Here is a 23,127-nt window from a genome sequence, read left to right on the forward strand (position 1 = left end):
TCTAGTCTCATAGACTTGTGATCAGAAAAGATGCTTGATATCGTTTCATTTGTCTTAAGTTTACTGAGGCTTGCTTTGTGGCCCAGCCTGTGATCTAGCCTAGAGAATGTTCCAAGTTCACTAGAGAAGAATGTGTATTCTGCTGCTTTCAGATGGAATGCTGTGTAAGTATCAATTAAATTCACCTGGTCTACTGTGTCACTTAAGGTCTGTATTTCCTTATTGATTTTTCTGTCTGGATGATCTGTCCATTGATGTAAGTAGGGTGTTAAGGTCCTCCACAGTTAATGTGTTACTGTCAGTTTCTCCTTTTATGTCTCTTAATAATTGATTTGTATACTTGAGGTGCTCCTATGTTGGGTGCATATGTATTTACAATCATTGTATCTTATTGGATTGATCCCTTGATCATTATGTAGTATCCCTTGTCTCTTGTAACAGTCTTTATTTTAAAGTTTATTTTGTCTGATATAAGTATTGCTACTCTAGCTTTCTTTTGGTTTCCATTTGCATGAAATACCTTTCCCTCACTTTCAGTGTGTATGTTATCTTTAGATCTGAAGCGGGTCTCTCTAGACAGCATATATATGGGTCTTGTTTTTGTATCCATTCAGCCAGTCTATGTCTTTGGGTTGAAGAGTTTAATCTGATTACATTTAACATAATTATTGATACATATATTCTTACTGCCATTTTGTTAATTGTTTTGTATTTTTTCTTGTAGGTCTTTATTTCCCTTTCATCTTTTGTTCTCATGATTTGGTAACTGTCTTTATCATTATGTTTGGATTCCTCCTTTTTTGTGTTTTACATCTATGTTAGATTTCTGATTTGAGGTTACCATGAGGTTTTGGTATAAAAGTCTATGTATGTGCATGATTATTTTAAGTTGATGATCTCTTAATTTCAAATACATTTTTAAATACCCTGCATTTGTACTCTCCCCTCATGATTACTGGTTTTGATACCATATTTTACATCTAATTGTTTCATGTTTCCTTTAACTGCTTATTGTAGATACAGGTGATTTTACTACCTTTGTCTTTTAACTTCCCTATTAGTTTGTGTGTAGATGATTTGCTACCTTTACTGTATGTTTGCCTTTCCCAGTGAGCTTTTCCATTTTGTAATTTTCTTGTTTCTAGTTGTGATCTTTTCTTTTCTACCTAGAGAAGTTCCTTAGCGTTTGTTGTAAATCTGGTTTGGCAGTGCTGAATTCTTTTAGCTTTTGCTTATCTGTAAAGCTTTTGATTTCTCTGCCAAATCTGATCCAGATCCTTGCTGGTTGTATTCTTCGTTGTAGTTTTTCCCCTTTCATCACTTTAAATATATTGTGCTACTTTCTTTCTGACCTTCAGAGTTTCTGCTGAAAAATTAGCTGATTTATGTCAACCAATAACCTTTGGGAGTCCCCTTGTATGTTACTTGTTGCTTTTCTCTTGTTGCTTTTAATATTTTCTCCTTACCTCTGATTTTTGTCAGTTTGATTACTGTGTACCTCATTGTGCTCCTCTTTGGGTTAATCCCATGTGGAACACTGTGCTTCCTGGACTTGGGTGACTGTTTCCTTTCCCATGTTAGGGAAGTCTTCAGCTATTAACTCTTCAAATATTTTCTCAGACCCTTTCTCTCTTCTCCCTCTGCGGTCCCAGTAATGCAAATGTTAGTGTGCTTAATATTATTATCCCAGACGTCTCTTAAAACTTTCCTCATTTCTTGTCATTCTTTTTTCCTTTTTCTCTTCTGCGCAGTGATTTTCACTGCTCTGTCTTTAAGCTCTCTGATCTGTTCTTCTGCCTTATTTATTCTGCTCTTGATTCCTTCTAGTATATTTTTCATTTCAGTTATTGTAGTCTTCAACTCTATTTGGTGGTTCTTTATATTTTCTAACTCTTTGTTAAAAATTTCTAACTTCCTGCTCTGTGCATCTGTTCTTCTCCTGAGTTCTTGGGTCATCTTCATGCTTATTCCTCTGAACTCTTTCTCTGGTAGATTGTCTGTCTTCATGTAACTTAGTTCTTCTGAGGTTGTATCTTGTTCTCTTGTCTGGAACATACTCTTCTGCCACCTCATTTTGTCTAAAATTCTATTTGTGTTTTATGTATGTGGTGGGTTAGTTAATGTTTCTTGACTTGGGAGAAGTGAACCTCTATAGGGGACATCCTTTGTGTTCCAGCAGTGCACTCCCCTCTCTGGGTGCAAGGGCCAGGGGCCAGCTGGTCCCAGGGTAGGGATCTGACATGTGTTTGCAGATCTGGTTCTGCAGGCTATGGCATTGTAGGGGTTTTTTTGCTTCTAGTGTCTGCCCCCTGGTGGATGAGGTTGATCTAAAGGCTTGTTTAGGCTTCATTGTGAGAGAGACCAGTGCCTGCCTACTGGTGGGTAGAGCTGGGTCCTGGCCCTTGGTGGATAGGGTTGTGTCTAAGGGCGTGCCTAGAGGAGGCTGTTGGCTCAGGAAGTCTTTAGGCAGCCTATCTGCTGGGTGCGGCTGTGTTTCCACCCAGTTAGTTGTTTGGCCTTAGACCTCCCAGCAACTGTAGCCTATAGGCTATTGGGTGGAGCTGGGTCTTAGTGCTAAAGATCCAAGCAGGATGTCAGCCTCCAGGAGAGCTCATGCAGATGAACACTTCCTGAATGTTCACCACCAGCTTTTATGTCCCCAGGATGAGCCACAGTGGCTCCCCTACCTCCCCAGGAGACACTTTAAGACCAGCAGTCAGGTCTGGCCAAGGCCCCTGTGAAATCACTGCTTTGGCCCTTGGTCCTGGTGCTTGTGAGATTTTGCATACACTCTTTAACAGTGAAGTCTGTTTCCCGCAGTCCTGTTTAGCTCCTGCATTTAAACCCCACTGACCTTCAAAGCCAGATATACTGGGGTCTCCTCCTCTTGGTGCCAGAACCACAGGCTGGGGTGCCTGACATGGGGCTCAGAGCTCTCACTTCTGTTGGAGAACCTCTGCAATGTGATTGTTCTCCAGCTTTTGGGTCCCCTACCTTGGGGATATGGGTCCCGATTATATCGTGAGTGCACCTCACGTACCATTCTGCTGTGGTTCCCCCTTTATGTCTCCAGTTGTAGAAGATCTGTTTTGGTAGGTTCCAGTCTTTTATCATGGTTGTTCAGCAATCAGTTGTGGTTTTGTTGTATTTGTAAGAGGAGGTAGGTTCAAGGTCCTTCTACCCTGCCATCTTGACAAGATCTGTGTGTATCTTCTTTGGTGAGGCGTCTGTTCAGGTCTTTTGTCCATTTTTTAATTAGGTTGTTTTTGTTTTAATTGTTCTAAGTTCTAAGAGTTCTTTATATGTCTTGGATAACAGTCCTAATCAGATGTTTTTTTGCAAATATTTACTCCCAATCTGTGACATACCTTCTCATTCTCTTGATGCTGCCTTTTACAGAAAAGAAAATTTTAGTTTTAATGAAGTTCATCTTACCAGTTATTTCTTTCATGGATGGTGCCTTTGGTGTTACATCTAAAAAGTTAACACCATGGCCTGAGGTCAGTTAGGTTTTCTCTTATATTATCTTCTAGGAGTTTTATAGTTTTACATTTTATATTAGGTCTGTAGTCTATTCTGAGTTAGTGTTTGTGAAGGGTCTAAGGTCTGTTTCTAAATTTCATTTTTTTAACATGTGGATGTCCAGTTGTTACAGCACTATGTTTTGAAAAGACTATCTTTGCTTCATTGTATTGCCTTTGCTCCTTTGTCAAAGGTCACTTGACTTTATGTGGGTCTGTTTCTGTTCTGTCCTATTGATCTGTATGTCTGTTCTTTTGCCAGTACTGTACTGCACTGCCTTGATTAATGTTGTTGTATATTAAGTTTTGAAGTTGGATAGTGTCAGTCCTCTGACTTTGTTCTTCAATATTGAGTTGGTTATTCTGGGTCTTTGCCTTGCCATGTGAAGTTTATAATCAGTTTATTTCTACCCACAGAGTAATTTGCTGGGATTTTGATGGGTTTGCATTAAATCTATAGATCAAATTGAAAGCAGTACATCTTGACTATATTGTGATTTTTTTTACCCATGAACATAGAATATTCTCCATTTATTTAGTTCTTTGATTTGTATTTTTAATTGCTTTTGTTTTGTTTTGTTTTTGGGAGGGGGGAATCTGGTTTATTTATTATTTTTTTATTTGTTTATTTTAATGGCAGTACTGGGAATTGAACCCAGGACCTTGTGCATGCTAGGGACACACTCTACCAATGAGCTATACCCTCGTCTCCTTTAATTGATATTTTTAATTAATATATAGTGTCTTAAAATTTATTCATAATGGTAAGTTCTGTTGAAGTTACATCAACATGGCATCTTGGTTCAAGCTCTTTCAGTTTTATAGCCATAAAATTAAACCTATGCTTAAATAAGAACTTTGTATTAGGAAATTTTTTTTTCATTTTAGATGCATACTACACACACAGGTATATTTATTTTAACAATTTAATGGTTTCAAATGGGGTACTCACTGTTACACCAGTTTTCATAGTTATGTCAGGTGTTGAGTCATTGTATTATTTTCTCTTTGAATTTAGTTCACCTTATTTTAAGATTGTCATAGGGATAAAAACCATGTAGAATTTAGTATAAATCTTTGCATTTGGCTTCATACAGGCTTAAAAGGTGTGTTTGTAAAAGCATTATGTTAAAAAAAAAGGATATTTGTAAAATTGAATCTGTTATTAAATTAAGCATTTGAAAGTTCTTATGGGAGTCACTCCAGTTCTGTAAAAGTCTAGTGTTTATAACCCATGCAGTAACAATAATTGCTGAATTAATATTCAACCAGTGAGAAAATGGACTTTGCTAAGATATTAGTCCTCATGCTGCTAATGCTTAAAATAATGTCACTCATTTACAGTAACAGCAGCTAGTAACAGAAAATTCCTGTGTGTAAGTTTGTCACTCAATCTAAACTTTGTACCTGCTTTTTACTTCTGTTTTCTGTAGAAGATATATAATAGCTTATGGAAAACATGGTTGTTTAAAAGAAGGAAAGGAATGTTTGCAGGGGAAAAACAGTAAAATCATAGTGCTTCCCCTTTTCTTAATAGTATTTAAACAGAATTTAAGTCCTCAATTACAGAATTTAACAACTGATCTTTCTGGCATTCGCAGATACTGATACTTGACATTGATTAGCAAATATTAAATAAACAAAGAATCTGTTAATTTTGTCTCTGCCTTTTCATAATTTGACTTAGAACTGGAATGAATTTTACTTTTGCTGTATCGATGGAGTAAATTACTGGGTAAGTGAACCCTTTCTTACAAAGTTAAGACAGGTTTCCCCCCAAAAGTAGTGTTCCTGTGACACCATGTGTAAGCTGAAATGGCATCAAGTGAAGAAGCAGTTACCTCGTGACACGTCTTGCTAAAGATGTACAAAATAAATTGAAATAAAGTGCAGGTGCTTGAGTTTCAAGCTATGACAGCTCAATGCTGAGATGTTGAGTGTAGTTCCCAGGGAGCTTAGCGGTGCCACTCTCACTGCTCAGGGTGTGTGCTGCTTCTATAATAATTTGCTGCAAAACAAACACAACATTGTTTTTGCTTGTTACCTTTTTGTGTAAAAGTGAAAATCCTCTTTGGATTTCTTTTGGCTGGTGAAAATAGGTACTAATGCAGGTTTTTCTGGTAAAAGCAAAGTGGCATACAGTGAATTTTTGAAAAGTAGGGGATACTGTATAAGAAACAGTTCCCTTTCTGTTTCCCTTTCCTCATTTCCTTCTCTTTCTTTTGCCGTGAAACATGCTCTGTGAGATCTCCCTTTCTTCTCCCCTTGGGCAGATCCCACAACTCTTTAGTCACTTTGAGTTACTAAAATGTGTCTTAATTTTCAGGGCATTAAAAAAAGCCCAGTCCACTGTAAGCTAGAGTCCAGTCCACATCTTGTCACCTCATGGGAGCTTACATTCTAGTGGGAGACAGACAATAATAAGTAAGATAAATAGATAAAATGTGTAATATGTTAGTAATAGATGCTATGGAGAAAAAATAGAAAGGAGGATGAAATATGGTGGAGGTAGTGTGTGACATTTTAAGATAGAGTGGCCAGGAAAGGCATCACGAAGGTGACTTTTGAGTCAAGAAAGACTTGCAGAAAGTGATGGAGCAAACATGTGGCTATCTTGAGGAAGAGCATTCCAGGCAGAGACACACTGGTGCAGAGGCCCTGAGGTGGAAATGTACATTATGTGGTAGAGAAATAGGTTGCTGTAGCCAGTAGACCAAGGAAGGGAGGAACAGACAAGAAGGATGGTAGTGGTGTTGGTGGTGGCAAATTATACAGTGTATAGGTCATAAGGCTTTGACTTTAACACAGAATAAGAAGGTAAGCCTTTGGAAGATTTTGACCATAGTTAATACGATGTGATTTACTTTGTAACTGTTGCTCTGCCTGGTTGTCATATTGAGAATAGACTACCATGGTGCCGGTTGGTGTCCCAGGTAGAAGTGAGGAGGCTAGAGTAGTTATTAAGGCAGAGGTGTTTTCAGTCAAGGTTGGGCTGATAGGAGTAGGGAGAAGTAATAGAATTTGGGGTATGTTTTGAAGATAAAACCAATAGAACTTCCTGATACACAGGATATAGGATAGAGTGTTGTCAAGAATGAGGTCTAGGCATTTGCCCTGAGAAACTAAAAGCATAGGGTTGCCATTAGCTGAAGCAGAGAAGCTTGTAAGAAGAATTGGAATATCAGGAACTCAGTTTGGGACATGTTAAATTTGAGGTGCTTTTCAAAATTACAGAATTCAAAATATTAGATTTCAAAAAAAGATCGTTTAGTGAGCATTTAAGTGTATAGCCCTGGAATTCAGAATTTAAATATAGGCTGGAGATACAGATTAGGTGGTTAAGGGTTATTGGTGCTGTTGAAAGCCACAAGACTGCAGATCAACAAAAGAGTGGATGTAGGTAGAAAGGAGAAGAGATTTAAGGACTGAGCTCTGGAGAACTGGCAATATTTAGAGGTGAGGGAGATAAGGAACAGCAATAGTGATTGAGAAGGAGGGGCCAGGGAAATTAGAAGGAAAGTAAGTATGTTATTCTAGCAACAAAGCAGAGAAAGTATATCAAGGAGGAAGTGATCAACTATGTCAAATGTTGTAGGCCAGTCAAATAAGACGAAGATTGAAAAAGAGCATTGGATCTAGCAGTGAGGTCATTGGTGACCTCGGATGAGAGTGGTTTCAATGGAGCAGTGGGTAGTAAAAGCCTGTTAAGAGGTAGTTGAGATGAAAGCTGGAAGGCGTAGAGGAATCTTTTTAATAAAGATTGGGGAAATGGGATTGTAGTATTCTTATGGGCATGGTTTACCAGAGAGGGAAAAATAGATGATCCAAGAGGGAGTATGGAATTGCTCGAGTCTTGTCCTTTTGGGAAAGAGAAAGAGAAAGATTGAGAACTGGTGAAAAGGTATGGGTAGCACCTATCTTGAGATTGTCAGCATTTATCATTCATTTTGTGCTCAGCTGTGAAGCCTCAGTGGCAGGTGAACTACTAGCCTATAAAATGTTGTGTTTAAATTAGGGTGGAGTCAGTTATGCATCCACCCCTGCCCCCATCTCTTGACTAGCAGGTGGCACCTTTGTGAGAAGGAAAATAGGGGCCATATTCCAGACAAGGCAGCCAACACAAGGGCTGGATTTTAGCCCTAACTCACCTTAGGCTAGATGTCATTAGAACAGCAAAGGAGTCACACATCCCTACTGAGTCTACTCCAAGACAGGATGGATAGTCGCATTTAATATTCTACTGTAATAACCTTATCTTTAGTGTGTTTTGGCAAAATAGTGTAAGTGAGAAGAAAGCAAATTTAAGAAGAATTTGGTGTGGGAATCCCAGCTCTTCTACCAACTGACAGCAGGGGATTTAAGATGGATCACTTCCTTTCTATGCCTTGGTTTCTTCAAGTGTAACAGGACGGGTTTGGCTTCAGCCAGATCCTTTTCATGCTGAAATTCTGTAATTCATTAAAATATAGTAATCCCCACCTTACCTTCTGTCCAGCCATCTGGAGCATAACATAGTTCTAAGAACCAAAAAATATCACTGAGGAAATTTGGCTTCTTTGGAAAACAGCTCCCTTTGGGTTCCTACCCGAGTTAGTATTTGCAAAATTTGACTAAAAATTAAATTACATATAGTAGCGTTGAAATTATAAGAGGAAATATAAATATAACAAAACCATTGAGATCACTAGAGATTTATTCAGACTGTCCAAATTTTGTCAGTCACTTTGTTGCTGTGGGGCATATGGAAAGTTATTTAACTCTGAACTTTATAGTTTCCTCATCTAAAATTAGGAATATAATAATAATACCTACTTTATAGATTTGTGAGAAGAATTAACTGAGATATTCACTATGAAGCTTTGGAAAATACCTGGCTTATAATAGAGTAATCCTTAGCTGTTTTTTTTATTGTTGTTGTTGTTGTTGTTGTTGTTGTTATTATTATTATTATTATTATTATTATTAGGCATATATAGTTTAGAAACATTTTAGTAAAGCAGCTATAAGTAAAGTTTCTTACACCGTAATTTAGTTTTATAATGATTACCCTGAGTCATCAAGGGAAAAATTAGCTTAGAAAAGGAAATGCCTTTGAATCAGGTTAAACTTTTGGGGGGAAGAAAATTGATACTCCATTTTGTATTTTTTAGTTACAGTGAAAATTCCCTTAGGAAACATACCTGATTCTCAAATGATGACAGAACAATAAGCCATTACTGTAATTAGTTCCAGTTGCTGCATATACTTAAAACACATCAAATAGTTTAAGTGTATTTTTCCTAAATAGACCATAATAGTAAGATTTTATTACTCATATATATGTCTTATGAATATATATATGTGTGTGTGTGTATATACACACACACACACACACACACACACACACACACACACACCCTTTCTGCATGAATTGTTTTTCATAGCATCCATTGGATTATTGATAGCATTGCTTACTTAATGTTTACAGTCTACAGTTTTGTTTTACAGAATCAGTAAGGTATAGTTAAATCATTTGAACTATACCTGAATATCCTTTGTAATATGATTCATTTATCAATGCTGGTTTGCATTTACTTAAATCAGACATGAAGATAATTTCTAAACTGATGGTCACTTTGAAAGACAAAAAGCTTTATACATGCATTAGTTCAGGAAGTTAAGATAATCAATGATGTAAAGGTTGGAGGAAAATGGAAGTCTGTAAGGTAAATTTGAAGAGGGTTTAAGGAGTATTGAAACAAATACTTACCAACAAATAATGGTGGGTTTAGATTTTATTTGAATTATTGCTTGTATTTTATAAATGAAATGATGGTATTGAGCACAACGTAATGAGCTTGGGATTTAGTAGCACCTAGCACTCAGACCTTGAACAACATTCCCACTAATAGGAACGCGGGCTCGTTGAAAAAATGGCTGATTTCAGGGATAGGAGCCTGAAACACCCAGTTAAGCCAGAAAGTAAGAAAGTGCTCCAAAAATTGATGGCGGTCTGTCATGAGGGGTCATTTTGAAGGGGTTCCCACTAGGCAAATCTGGGATAATTTGAGCATCAAAATAATTAAATGCAATAATAATTACAAACTGTTAGGGGAAAAAAAGCAATCTATGAGACCTCACCAATAATACACATACAAACAGAAGAAGAGGGGGCTCAAGGGCCAACTGGTAAATATGGAGGAAGTGCTGAAGCTGGAAAATTATTATTTTATCACCATCATAGTAAAGCTTAGCTCAGCCAGGAATCACAAGTCGGTGTTAAATGTAGGGGAGAAATTTTGATGAAGAGTAGAATATTTGCATGGGTCCTAAAGTGTCCAAAGATTGCTTCTTGGTTGCAGGGAAAAGATACTAAGTAAGCAGCAGGAAAATTGGACAGCACTTGATTTGGATAATGAAAAAAGCATCACCAGTTAGGGACATGTACCTGTGGATGTGACACGCTGAGAAGAACACAGCATCACTTATGTACTCTTCTCTCCAGGAATGCACTACCTGCAACTAATCGTGAGGAAACAACAGACAAGTTGAAAATGATGAGCTTATATTAAGAAGAACTATATTCTTCAAAAATGTTAACATTATAAAAGGCAAAGTAAGGCTGAAAGGCTTTATATTAAAGGAGACTAAAGGCACAGGACATAGATGATCCCAAGATTGGATCCTGTATCTGGAGGAAAATTTTTTTTAAAATTTAAGGCACTTATTGGGTCAGTTGACATTATTTTGCAAATTGTAGGTATTGTATAGAATTTATGTTTACTGAAATTTAGCTATATTGCAATTGTATTAGAGTTTTAGAAAATGTACACTGAAGTATTTATGGCAACTTACTCTCAAATGGCTCAAAAAAGCATTTTATGTCTGTTTGGTGTGTGTGTGTATGTATGTGTAACATATATTTTTTGTTTGTTTTTTGTTTTTTTAGGAGAGGGGGATAGGGAGAGGCAGTTGATAAAGCAAATGGAGCAAAATGCTAACAAAAAGATTCTGGATAAAGTTATGCAAGTGTTCTTTGTTCTTGCAATTTTTATATAGTTAGAAATAATTCCAAGTATGTTTTTACACATACATGCTTGCAGAGGTTGGTTGAGGCTTATTTCTTTTATTGTTATCTCTTATTGTTCTAGGTTGCTAATTTACCTTTGATACTTAATTGGCTTAAGATGTTAACGTTCATTGCTCACAGATATACACATTAACTTTTAATTTCTTTTAAATAGTGCTGGGCCTAAAGGAGATAACATTTATGAATGGAGATCGACTATACTTGGTCCACCAGGTTCTGTATATGAAGGTGGTGTGTTTTTTCTGGATATCACATTTTCATCCGATTATCCATTTAAGCCACCAAAGGTAAGAACCTAGAAGTTGCATTCTTTAATATTTATCCTTCTCCAAAATCAGTTTATTCTAGAGGTTAAATGCATGAATTCAGTTATTTTTATTTGTTTTTCATGGATTATACAAAAACTCATGTAACCAAGGATTTTAAAACTGCGAAAGTAATTGATTTCTGTCTTTTACAAATACCTTTGTAATCAGCGGAGGGTTTAATTGTAAATGGAAGTATGCCACTTGGCACATCAATAAGCAGATAAATTTTAGCTTTATCATAGGAGATAGTATCCTATGAACCTTATTTTAAGAAACCTGTTGTAATAAAATACATCTGTTTGACAGATTACAGAAATAAGGGTTAAATAACTTGAATTTTATGCTTGATACTCTATAGATGAACAAAAACTAGAGAACTATAGTGAAGAAGAGAGAACTAACACTATTCAGTAAACTTATTTTGTGCTCTGTAGGTATGATGCATTAATGGGAATGAGGGTGGCTGGGTGACTTATGCCTCCTGTTGTCTCTGAATATGAATTAGGTGGATAACAGAAGAAGTTCCTTGTAATGACTGGCAATGACTTTTCAAGTCTTAAACATAACAATTATTTGAATTGCTTTCTCTTCTGACTTCTCAGTCTATAAAATGGTCAAGCCAACAGGTAGAAATCACCAGTGGTAAGCCTGAGCATAATTGTGCTCTAGTTAGACTTCCCACATGTCAGGGAATAGTGCATAATCAAGCTTTTAACTCTGATGAAGTGTTTTTCTTTTCAGCATGGTTCCTTGTGTTCCCTCTACTATTTAAAATATATATAACGATTGAATGCCTGTGCTCATGTGCATGTGTTGTGTGTGTGTGTGTGTGTGTGTGTGTGTGTGTGTGTGTGTGTGTGTGTGTGTAAAAATAAAGGGTTTGTTTTGTTTAAAAAGAGAAGGCAGATCATTTCTCCCTATCTAACGAGGTAACAACAGTTCCACCTAGTGGTATGTACCTCAGATTGCAGACACCAAGGTTCCCTATCACCTGGAGGTATTTGCTCTCAACTAAGGTTGTCAGTTTTTTGAGTGCGCTGCGCTGTGTTCCCATGAACATCTAAGATCTTTAAATCATTGTCTTATTTAATGCTCTTGGGTCTGTAGAGTATCCCTTGCTAGATCAGTCAAAAAAAGGGACAAAACCCTCATTAATAATACTGCAGATTATGTTCACATTCAAAATGACACATGGTAACTGTCAGTAAATCACTAATTATTCAGTTTGCATTTAGTGCTTAAGTTTTCTGTTATTTTGGAAAACAAAATCTTACCAGAATAGCTCATGATTGTATTTATAGTGATGCTTATTTCTACTTGCCTGATTTTTTCATACTGGAAATTAGTTTTAACATGGTAGCAAAATTAGAAAAAAGTTTGCAAGATTTATGTTTATGAAATGAATTTTTGTATGTGAAGGAAAGTTTGTTAAAGAAAAAGCTCGTATTTTTCTTAGCATCTTTTAATGGAAAATAGAAATTGACTAGCATAGCTTTATATATGGGTTGTCGTAATTGTTTTGGTTAATATAATGGTTATTTATGAATTTAGCATGTTAATTTTTTACTAAAATCTCAATGTTTTCATTTTCTAACCCTTTAATGTTGATTCATTCCTATTCTCTAAGATACCATATCATAAAGCATTATTCAGATTTATAGTTGGACAAGTGAAAAACAAGACTTCTGCTGTTATCTTGGTTTAGGTACAATTATTCCTTTACAGTTCTCCTTATTTTTGAAGTTCAGATAAGGTGTTGAACTTCTTGAAGAATAATAGAAATTTAATTCTCTTCTGTTCATTGATTGCTAAAACCTGAAAGGATTTAAAATGTTAATTGTTTGTAAGCCACACATATCTATTGAGTAGTCAGCTGTCAGTGATTTGAAAATACGGTATTTCCATAGTTTAGAGCCGAGCTGTCTGATAGAAATACAATGCAAGCTACACTTTTAATTTTAAATTTTCCAGTAGCTACATTAAAAATGATAGAAACGAAAATTAATTTTAATAATATGTTTTATTTAACCCAGTATATCCAAAAATATTGTCATGTCAACATGTAATCAATGTAAGTATGATTAACACCATGTTTTACGTTCTGTTTGTTATTGAGTGTTTGAAATCTGGTATGTATTTTACACTTTTAGCCCATCTTAATTCTAGTAGCCACGTTTTAAGAGTATTTGTAATTAGTATGTACTATATTAGAATAGTTACAGAGGTATATACAGTAATGCCTTCTATCCTCCAGGAATACATTCCAGGACTCCCAGTGGATGCCTGAAACCACAGATAGTACTGAACCATATATAATGCTGTTTTTTCCTATGCGTACATAGCTATTATAAAGTTTAATGTATAAATTAGGCACAGTAAAAAATTAATGATAACTAATAATAAAGTAGAGCAGTTATAACTGCACTGTAATAAAAGTTATGTGAATGTGGTCTCTCTCTCTCAAAATATCTTGTACAGATTTGATGTGTTTTTCCATCGTAACTAAGCATTTGTGGTCATCACTTTTGCAGGTTGAGGTAGAACAGAAAAATTGGCACAGATTTCTTTTTCTTTTTTTCACAATTTCATGGATAGAAGACACATTCTTACCATTGATCTTAGCAGCCTCGGTGTAGGGTTTTTTTTTCCTACCCTTATTAAGTTGAGAACTTTCCCCTTTTTACTTGAAATGAGCACTTTACGGCTTCTTTTTGGCATTATCTGAATTGCCAACATTACTACTCTTGGCTTTGGAGCCACTACTAAGAAAAGTAAGGATGCTACTAGATACACTCAAGGGCAGAATCATGCTGACAAACCCAGGCAGGGTGGAGCAGGACCCCGCAAGATTTCATCACGCTACTCAAAAAGCACACAATTTAAAACTTATGAATTGTTTATTTCTGGAATTTTTTGGACCCCAGTTGACCTCAGGTAACTGAAACTGCACAAGCAAAAGTATAAATTAAAGGGGACTACTGTGGTCCTTTTCTTCTCCCCTGCTAGACCAGTGGTTTATTTCTTGTTTGTAATTAGTCATCCTTATCAGAAGTACACTTCTGAGGGGTTTAAATATCCTCTTCACAGATTCCACTCAGGAGATCACTACGTTGCTAGTTCGAAGGGATCAGGAACTGTCTCTTTGCAACTCCAAATTAAGAATTAACTACCCAAATTATGTTTGATTGTTTTGAAACCTGCCAGTATTTGTTCCTATGATTTATTCTCTTTTTCACGTCTCAAGGATATAATAGCTTCCTTTAGTCAGTAGCTTAAGATATTGTTTTATTTTACTGTATTAGTCTAGCAAGACAGTGAGCTAGTAGTGGAAATGAAAGGCTGGCAATTTCACCAACCTTCCTCTAAATCCTCCAGTATTTTCTGACACGTGGCAAGAAATTAGCTGAGTTGATGCTGATTTTTTCCTAGTTTTATGTTTAAAAAAATTCTTCACTAGTTTCTCTTACTTTAACCACCAAAACATTCTGTTCTCTGTCACTTCCTGTCTTTAAACGGGTGTGTATGTTCATGCCCACACATAACATACATAGAGTTTACTGTATCATTCATTTAGATTAAACAGATGAATGACTCCTTTTGGTTTAAAAGCAATGTAGTTCCTTTGTGCTGGATAAAAAGAAAATTTCTTTGAACTGAAATAAATAAAATTGTTTAATTTTGTTATTACTTAAACCTAGTGTTTGATTAGCTCTTCAGTGAAATGATTTGCTATGGTCTATGATGCGTTTTACTTCATTTTTGCTGGTGGGAGTTTTAGTTGGTAATAAAACTTTAATTTTCTTCCTGTTTTTGTCACTGCCCCTAGGTTACTTTCCGTACCAGAATCTATCACTGCAACATCAACAGTCAGGGAGTCATCTGCCTGGACATCCTTAAAGACAACTGGAGTCCTGCTTTGACTATTTCAAAGGTTTTGCTGTCGATTTGTTCTCTTTTGACAGACTGCAACCCTGGTAAGCAGATTTTAATTAACACATACAATGAGGCTACAAAAACCAGTGCATTTTTTCCAGTTAGCCTACATATGGATTTGAAAACAAAATACTGTTGGTAGAAAGATCAGCATAAAGGATTTTTTGAGGAAATTATCAATGCCATTTCAATTAGAATAGACCAAAAGTTTCATAATCACTTCCTTTAGTTTGTTAATGGCATGCTACTCTGTAATTATTGTCTCCCTGTCATTGATGGACTCTGTTTTCATTATGAAGTTGTTCAGACCACTCTTGACAGGAGTGGAGCCATGTCCCTGACACCATTGCTTGCTTCTCTTGCTCCTCCACACTGCCATGTGCTTAAAGCAGCCACTCAGTTGTGAAGGGCTTCTTGTTCTCCCTGCCTTTTTGGATTATGGTTCGTTCTATTAGACGTAGTAATAGTGGATATTAAAATGAGAGCTGATAAGAGAGTTGGACGAGATTATGATTATAAAAACTCAGATAAAGTCGTTAGTGCCTAACTTGGAACATTTTTAAGAAATGCGTAACTGCCGCACATGATCTTTAATATGGGTAGCTGACTTGAAAAAAAGTAATGTTTAGGCCTGGGATTTCGCCTATGTTATCTTAATAAGTGGCCATTTTTTAAAAGAAGTTGATGTACTTTTTCTAAATATTTAATCGCCAAAGGCCATTACTATTATCTTAGGCCCAGCAGTTACACGTATAGCAAGTTAGATAGATAGGAAAAACTCTCTAAGATTTATTAATTTAAAAAGCAAAGCACTGAAAAAAAATACATGCATAACAATAATATTCTAAATGCTTTTAAATATGTATAATATCTCTGGATAGAAATACTGTAAACAGGTATCAGTTGTTTTCTAGGAAGAGAAACTTCTGAGTAGTTAGAGTCAGGAAGGAAGAGGACTTTGCTGTTTACCGGCTGTCATTTGTTATACTTCAGATATTGTGCCATGTACATGGTACGTGGCCTACCTTTTTGAAAAGCAAATTGAAAATAAAAGCTCACATCTTAAATTCAGTTTCTATCTCAGAATTCTATTTAAAACAAAATGACAAATAAGTTTTTAAATGAAGATAAGGTAATGCTTTGGGTCATATCATTGCACAGAATGAAGGAAACATTTCATTCTGAAGAGAATTGCATCATAAGATCTGAGTTTTTAAAAATTACTTTTTTTAATATCCATGGAAAGACAGAAATACAATCACCTAGCACACTTTTATTGTTCAGTAAAATGCCAAGAATGAGAAATAGTTTTTGTATATTAAAGGCATTTATGTTTTAAAAAATTGAGTTTATTAACAATATATTTTAGTTAAAGGGACTTTTCCAATTTGAATATTAAAATATATAGATGATTGTGTTACTTTAAACATTTTTCTTTTGAAAAATTAGCCATTGTATATCAAAATACTGCCAAAAAATCAGCATTTCAATTCAATAGAATCAACAGAATATTAGAACTGAACCTTTAAGACATCATATCATATCTTATAATGTTCTTTCTACTTTTCCAGCGGATCCTCTGGTTGGAAGCATAGCCACTCAGTATTTGACCAACAGAGCAGAACATGACAGGATAGCCAGACAGTGGACCAAGAGATACGCAACATAATTGACATGATTTGTATGCAGTGTGAAGGAGCAGAGGCATCTTCTCACTGTGCTGCAAATCTTTATAGCCTTTACAATACGGACTTCTGTGTATATGTTATACTGATTCTACTCTCTGCTTTTATCCTTTGGAGACTGGGAGACTCCCCAAAAAGGTAAATGCTATCAAGAGTAGAACTTTGTAGCTGTAGATTAGTTATGTTTAAAACGCCTACTTGCAAGTCTTGCTTCTTTGGGATATCAAAATGTATTTTGTGATGTACTAAGGATACTGGTCCTGAAGTCTACCAAATATTATAGTGCATTTTAGCCTAATTCATTATCTGTATGAAGTTATAAAAGTAGCCGTAGATGACTAGGAATTATGTCATTTGTATTAAACCCGGATCTATTTCTGAGTATGTGGTTCATGCTGTTGTGAAAAATGTTTTACCTTTTACCTTTGTCAGTTTGTAATGAGAGAATTTCCTTTTACCCTTTGTAGCTCAGAGAGCACCTGATGTATCATCTCAAACACAATAAACATGCTCCTGAAGGCATAGTTTCCTGTCGTAATATTTTAAGTCAGTCTTGTTAGAAGGTGTGTCTGAGATGATTGTCGATGAAATAAAAATGGCAATATGAAAACTACTAAGGACTAGTACAAATAAATCAATTATTAAATTGAAAACATTTCAAATCTTATAAATGTGTAGAGATTTTTTCCTTTAAGTCCCAGTGAGAGAATACGTGAGCTTAAATATACAAAACTGAATTTTAAACCATTGTTCCCCAAAACACATAAAGCTCTACTTTGATAATATATTTGAGCTAAAAATAACATGAAATCCTGGCTTATAAGATTGTGTTTCCAAAATGGTGATTTCTGCCCACCATTGGGCAGTATTGTCAAATAATTTTAATCTGGTAGCTCTTCTATGTCTTTTGTGCATTTTTTACTTCTGAGAGTGTTCTTGAATCTTCATGGTGTTTTTTGGTGTGAATTGCCATTCATACAATGGCACCTGTCCAGCCAGAGGTAGAGTGGAATGCAAACCCTTGTCCGCCCTGGAGGTAGAACAGAACTCTGGATTAGTGTGCAGTTGTGGCATTGTTTCTCAATTGAAAAAATACCACGTTTTAAGAGTTTTATGGTGGGGAGGGTATAGCTCAAGTGGTAGAGCGCTTGCTTAGCATGCATGAGGTCCTGGGTTCAATCCCCAGGACCTACTCTAAAAATAAATAAACCTAGTTACCCCCCCCCCCACCAAAATAAAACAGTTAAATAATACAATAATAAAAAAATTGAAAAAAAACATGAGTTTTATGGGTTTTATAAATTCTTTCTAGTTATAATTATTAAATATTAGACTTACAGGAATTGAATTACTTTTCAATATTCAGATTTGGTCAACAGAGTATAAATTGTTTCTATGACTGGGATGGTTATTGAGGTAATTCTCTGGTCATGTAGCCAAGGTTATAGAATATGGTGAAATGTCTTCTCCACCTAAATGTGGAAATAGAATACCATCTTAAAATTTACAGAGTGGAATTATTAGCGTAAAAAATACTTTGCCTTAAGATAATAAAGTGAAACATTAGTGGTTATATATACCCTCACTAAGAATAATGGACTCCTACTTGAATATTTGTCAGTAGAAGTCTTAAATCAGGGTAAAAATAAAATTAAACTTCTGTATCTATCTTTCATGTAAACACACCCTCTCCCAAACCTCTCTACATTACAAAGGTATACCAAACAAAATGGTAATGTTTTGAAGAATTCAGGCTTAAGCCTATGAAAACCCCTGCACTTTGACTATTTTAAGCAATAACTAATAATCTGTACTGGATTTCATGTCAGTGCATTGAGAATGGGGCCTTTTGTGTAAACTATGTCTATGTAGGCGAGCAATGGAAAGTAGTTTTTCCCCACTTCCAATATTGTGCATTCTACATCCTAAAGTAATAAACTTCTTGGTGCTAGAAAAGCTTCCATCATAGTGAGCATTAGGATGTTGGGGGATGGTCTCCTCGGACTTCGTTCATTTGCTGTCAGCCTAGTTACTACCTAATTACAGCCTAATTACTCTCACCAGCCTACTCTGCTTACTTGTAGGCTGTGTCCTGTACTCACCTGGGACAGTGGAGAGAATTGGTTATGGAAAGATATTTGTGGCTCTTCCAAACTAACTTTATGGCCTTAAATAAGACACTTTAACTTCTTTGAAGCTTGCAGAAGAGTTGAATTTGATTATTTCCCTCGTCTGTATTAGTGTTCAAACTCAGTGTTTCTAATCTTGTAAAATTTGTTATGCTTATTCCGCTTTCTCTTGCAGGGAACAGGCTACAGTTGCACATGGACTGAAAAATAAGTCATCGTTTGGGTACCTACTATTAGGTTCTCTTAAAATGCTGAATTTTGTTTTTTAATCTTGTTTTCTGTGTCTGATTTACTTCCCAGTTACATAGATGTTCATTTATGTAAACTGTAAATAGGGTTTTCTTTCCATGAAACTTCACTCTAGATGTAAATTGTGGTGTTTTAAAACCTATACTTTTTCTCATTCATTAAGAGCAAATTTTACAAGAGGCAAGTCCAGATGTAATGTTATATGAGTGTTCAAGAGTGGCCATGGCACCGTGCATCCTGTTGAGCCTGGAGTGCAATCATTATGATCATGTGCCCTCAGGGGACCGTGCAGTGCACCACCACTACACACCAGGCGTTGCTTAGTTCCTTTCAGCTTGTTTAATACCCTCGGAAGAGCTTTAGGAGAGAAGACACTTTGATGACCCTCACTTGGTAAAGTAAAACTCATTCATGGACAGATTAGATAAATTGCCCCAGATTAAACGCCAGTGTGATGTGAAAGTGTAGCCCCCATTCTTTACCACTAGGCTAAGTGTTTCTGTATATAGCATTGCTGTTAATATTGAATTTAAATATATATTTATGTGAAAGTAGATATATATAGATTAATTGAACACTTGTGAAAATTAATCTATAAATTAAAGTACAATTTTGTGTTTTAGTAAATCCTTTTTTTAATCTTCAATTTTAAAGTCTCAAATGGAACCTTACAAAATAAGGCTTTCTTAATTGATTCTGATGAATATGAGGTACGTTTATCCTCTGTCTTAGACATTTGTCATAGGAATACTTTAAAAATCACCAATTTCCCTTTTCTTAATTTGAAAAACGAGATACATTATGTTAAATGTATTTAGCCATATATCACATAACCACATCAAAAGCTTATATTGTTAAATATATCAATCATTTAATGACAAACCTTTTTTAAAATAACAAGATACATTAGTTATCTAAACTTTTTTTTTTTTGCTCATGTATATGTTACTGTTTCTAATAAGAACTTTGAGATGTTGTGTACTTGGAGTCAACCTTGCTACTTGTCCAAGTGTGCTCTTAAAGCAATACAAGGACCGTATTGTAAAACTTAAGTCAATTTTAGTCCTTTGGCTTTACGTATTAACCTACCTTGTAGTTATGCTAATGCGGTATATTAACACATTTTCGGTTGACATTTATACTGTGGTCTTTGGACAGAATTATGGCATGATTTGAAGCATAAATTACCTTCCTAAAACCATTGCAAATTATTTTAAGAGGCTGAGATAATGACTACAATAATTATATTATCCACTTAAATTTTAGTGTTTCTTATTTTAGGTAAATAGAATATATAAATAAATCCATTTGTTTCATGTCTAAGTTACTAAGATTTTTTAAGTAATACCCAAATGATAAAAAAAATTTCATTACATTTTAGTAGGTAGACATTATTTGAAACATCAGTTTTTTGTAACTAGTTTGTCAACTTTTTTTGGTAAAGTTATTCATTGATTTAAATGTGTACCTCTCCAGTGTACAAAGGAATATTTCTACCTAGTGGAGTGATAGTCCTTTCAAAATGGTTATTAAATGAGTTTCTGGGACTGGTTTATAAACTGCACTACCATTAGTGAATAGGTGGTGTTAAAGCTGTGTCAGACAGAATGAACCTAGACATTACCAATGAGTGCATTTAGAGAAATTTAAATTCTCTTCAGATCTTTTATATCTCTAGGTTACCTTGTTGAAATCCCATGAAATGTAATGTCATTTATGCAGGTCCACCCAACACAGAACATTAAAAACAATTTTTTTCCCCAAATCTTCTAATTCCTAAAGTTTATCTCAAGTCCAGCTCTTTTGGTAAAACTTTTCCGTTTTATTATCACGTACCCTTAGTCTGTCAGTCTGTGTGTTTCTCTGAGACACCATCTGTACAAACATCAGAAATAATAGAAGAAATTCAAGCATGTGTGTATTTCCAAGTGCCAGCAACAAGCCAGGTGCCCTCCTCGGCAAGAATCCTTTTCTCTTTTTCTTTCTTTTTTCCTTTTGGATGGGGTGGGTAGAGGGCGATGATGCTATATACCACCTTAACCGACTTCCATGGTGAGCTTAATTCTGCAAATTTTAAGAGTTTGCTAATTAATCAAAGGTCTTTTCGGACACTGATGCATACAGAGATGAATACATTGTCACATCCTTAAATAGTTTATCATTTTCCTGTCCAAATAGATTTTCCCTCTTCTTAGCAGAGGAGAACACATCTTTGGAAATCTGTATCCATTTTCTGTTGAATGAGAAGTTAAACAGATGTCCTTGCTGATTTAGCTATGAAAATATTAGTATAATAATTTGGTAAGTTTTATCCAATCTATATGATGATATTAAACATAGTTAATACTATTTGATGCTTTTAAAATAATTAGTGTCTTTCAAACTACACTGAATACCTAATATCTCTAATGTGCATTTTGGCATTCTGTTATAGTCAGTTCAACACCTTACACATTTCTGGATAGTGAGCTTTTAGAGGAAAATATCTGTAGTCCTTGTCTGCGTATCTCAACCCAGTATCTAACATATGATATGTTTGCTGAATGAATCAATACTATATCATGGATGTAATCTTCACCATAAGGTTATCTAGAAACCACATCTTCTGTAATTCCCTGTCATACTGATTCAGTGCTTTGTATGTGGTAAGTGCTGGATATTCCTGTTAACTTGAAATGTGAGACATGGCAATGGGTTATTTTCATAACCAACTTTATGTTTACTTATTTAAAATGGAGAATGAATTAATATTGTAATTTTAAAAGCCCTTAAATATACCAAAATGCTTTTCACCCTATAGAATTTACATCATTCCTATTATCATTACTATCTTCTTAAGCAATGTATTTCTCCTATTCCTTTTTACTGGTAAAAAGAAAGGCACAATGGAATACATGAATCTGCTTATGATACTCTTTTAGGGGAATCTCATAGGAAAAGTTAAAAGAGCCTTTGAAAAAATTTCTTTGAAAACTATTTTAGGAAAAAGGAACAAGTATACGATGTAGCAGTATGGAGGACGCAGCCCTTGAGTGCTGGAAGTTGTTTATTGAAATATTACCCTTTCCTTCCCTACTTGTAGCTTCTGTGAAAAAGGGAAATAGAATAGGATAAACAACCATACAGGTCACTTTTTTATTTTTCCTTGTTATTTCTGTGCCAGTAAGTGTAATTGAAAAGTGACAGGGTGAAAGCTGCATAATTTCAGAAATGTAATTCCAGCTTCTCACTTACTGTAACTTGTCTTTCTTAAGTCAGTTGAGCAGATTCAGGTATGTTCTCTGTTTATTTTGATCCAGCCCCATCCCAGACGAAGTGGGGAGTAAGGGAAACTTGTGGAGAAACAGGTTACTGAGTGTTGTGTGTCACCAAGAAAAGCCCTAACACTTAGGGGACGAGCACGTAAGGAATGCTAAAGGACTGAGATTGGAGTGCTTATGACAGGTCTTTATGTGAACATTTCATGCTTTCATGCAGAGTGGTAGAGAAGAGTAGTTACGGAGCAGGGGACTAATGCTTTATGTTGGAGCATCACTGGCGCCCTTACCTGATTCCTTTATTATTTCTAGGAGCACTTTAGCCCCCTGCTGAACTCTTTCCATGAAACTCCCAAATGGCAAAGGTCATTTTAAGTGTACACGTGGGACATTTTTTTCTTCTGTAGTTTTTTTTAATGACACACATTTTAGTTATATGTTTCCTTGTTTGATCACGAGCCCCTAGAAATCAGGGATCCAGTTCATCGCATTCAGTCAGTAAGTCAGCAGTTGTGTACTCTGGCAAACACTGGTTTAGGTGCTTAGGATCAGCAGTTAACAAAGCACATGAAAATCCCTGTCCTTAGGACATTTACTTTCCAGTTCAAGGAGACAGACAAAAAGAGTTTAAGAAGGGAGGAAAAGTATATGTATACGTGATGGTAAGTGCTGTGGAGAAAACTGAAGCAGGGAAGAGAAACAGGGAGTGTGTGCTGAGAGGGAGAAAGGGGAGGTTGCAGTTGTAAAAGAGTAATCAGGGAAGAGACCGCACCAGAAAGATGGACCTGAACCCAGAACTGAAGATGGTGAGGGATAAGCCACGTGGGGAAAGGGATTCCAGGCGAAGGAAATAGCAAATGAAAGACCTGGCAGCAGGAGCGTGCCCGTGCCCGGTGCTTGCTGAAAGCACAGCAAGGGACTGGGGGAGGTGGGGCAGAGAGCAATCAGAAGAGTAAGAGGTGAAGCTGGAGAGGTC

The 23,127-nt window shown here is 35.7% G+C and overlaps 1 protein-coding gene across 3 annotated transcripts in view; it reads left to right on the forward strand.

Annotated features, from left to right (window-relative positions):
* Positions 1–17,040, forward strand: part of UBE2E3 (ubiquitin conjugating enzyme E2 E3) — a 79,056-nt gene extending 62,016 nt beyond the window's left edge. For all 3 annotated transcript variants that reach the window (XM_031451756.2, XM_010991486.3, XM_010991476.3), the window contains exons 4-6: positions 10,745–10,877; positions 14,725–14,872; positions 16,403–17,040. In XM_031451756.2, the coding sequence (XP_031307616.1) occupies positions 10,745–10,877; positions 14,725–14,872; positions 16,403–16,500 (379 nt within the window). In that variant the 3' untranslated portion in view covers positions 16,501–17,040. The remainder of the gene's footprint in view (positions 1–10,744; positions 10,878–14,724; positions 14,873–16,402) is intronic.
* The last annotated feature ends 6,087 nt before the right edge of the window (positions 17,041–23,127 follow it).

Source organism: Camelus dromedarius, chromosome 4 (genome assembly GCF_036321535.1).
Source record: "Camelus dromedarius isolate mCamDro1 chromosome 4, mCamDro1.pat, whole genome shotgun sequence".
Classification (NCBI taxonomy): Eukaryota; Metazoa; Chordata; class Mammalia; order Artiodactyla; family Camelidae; genus Camelus; species Camelus dromedarius.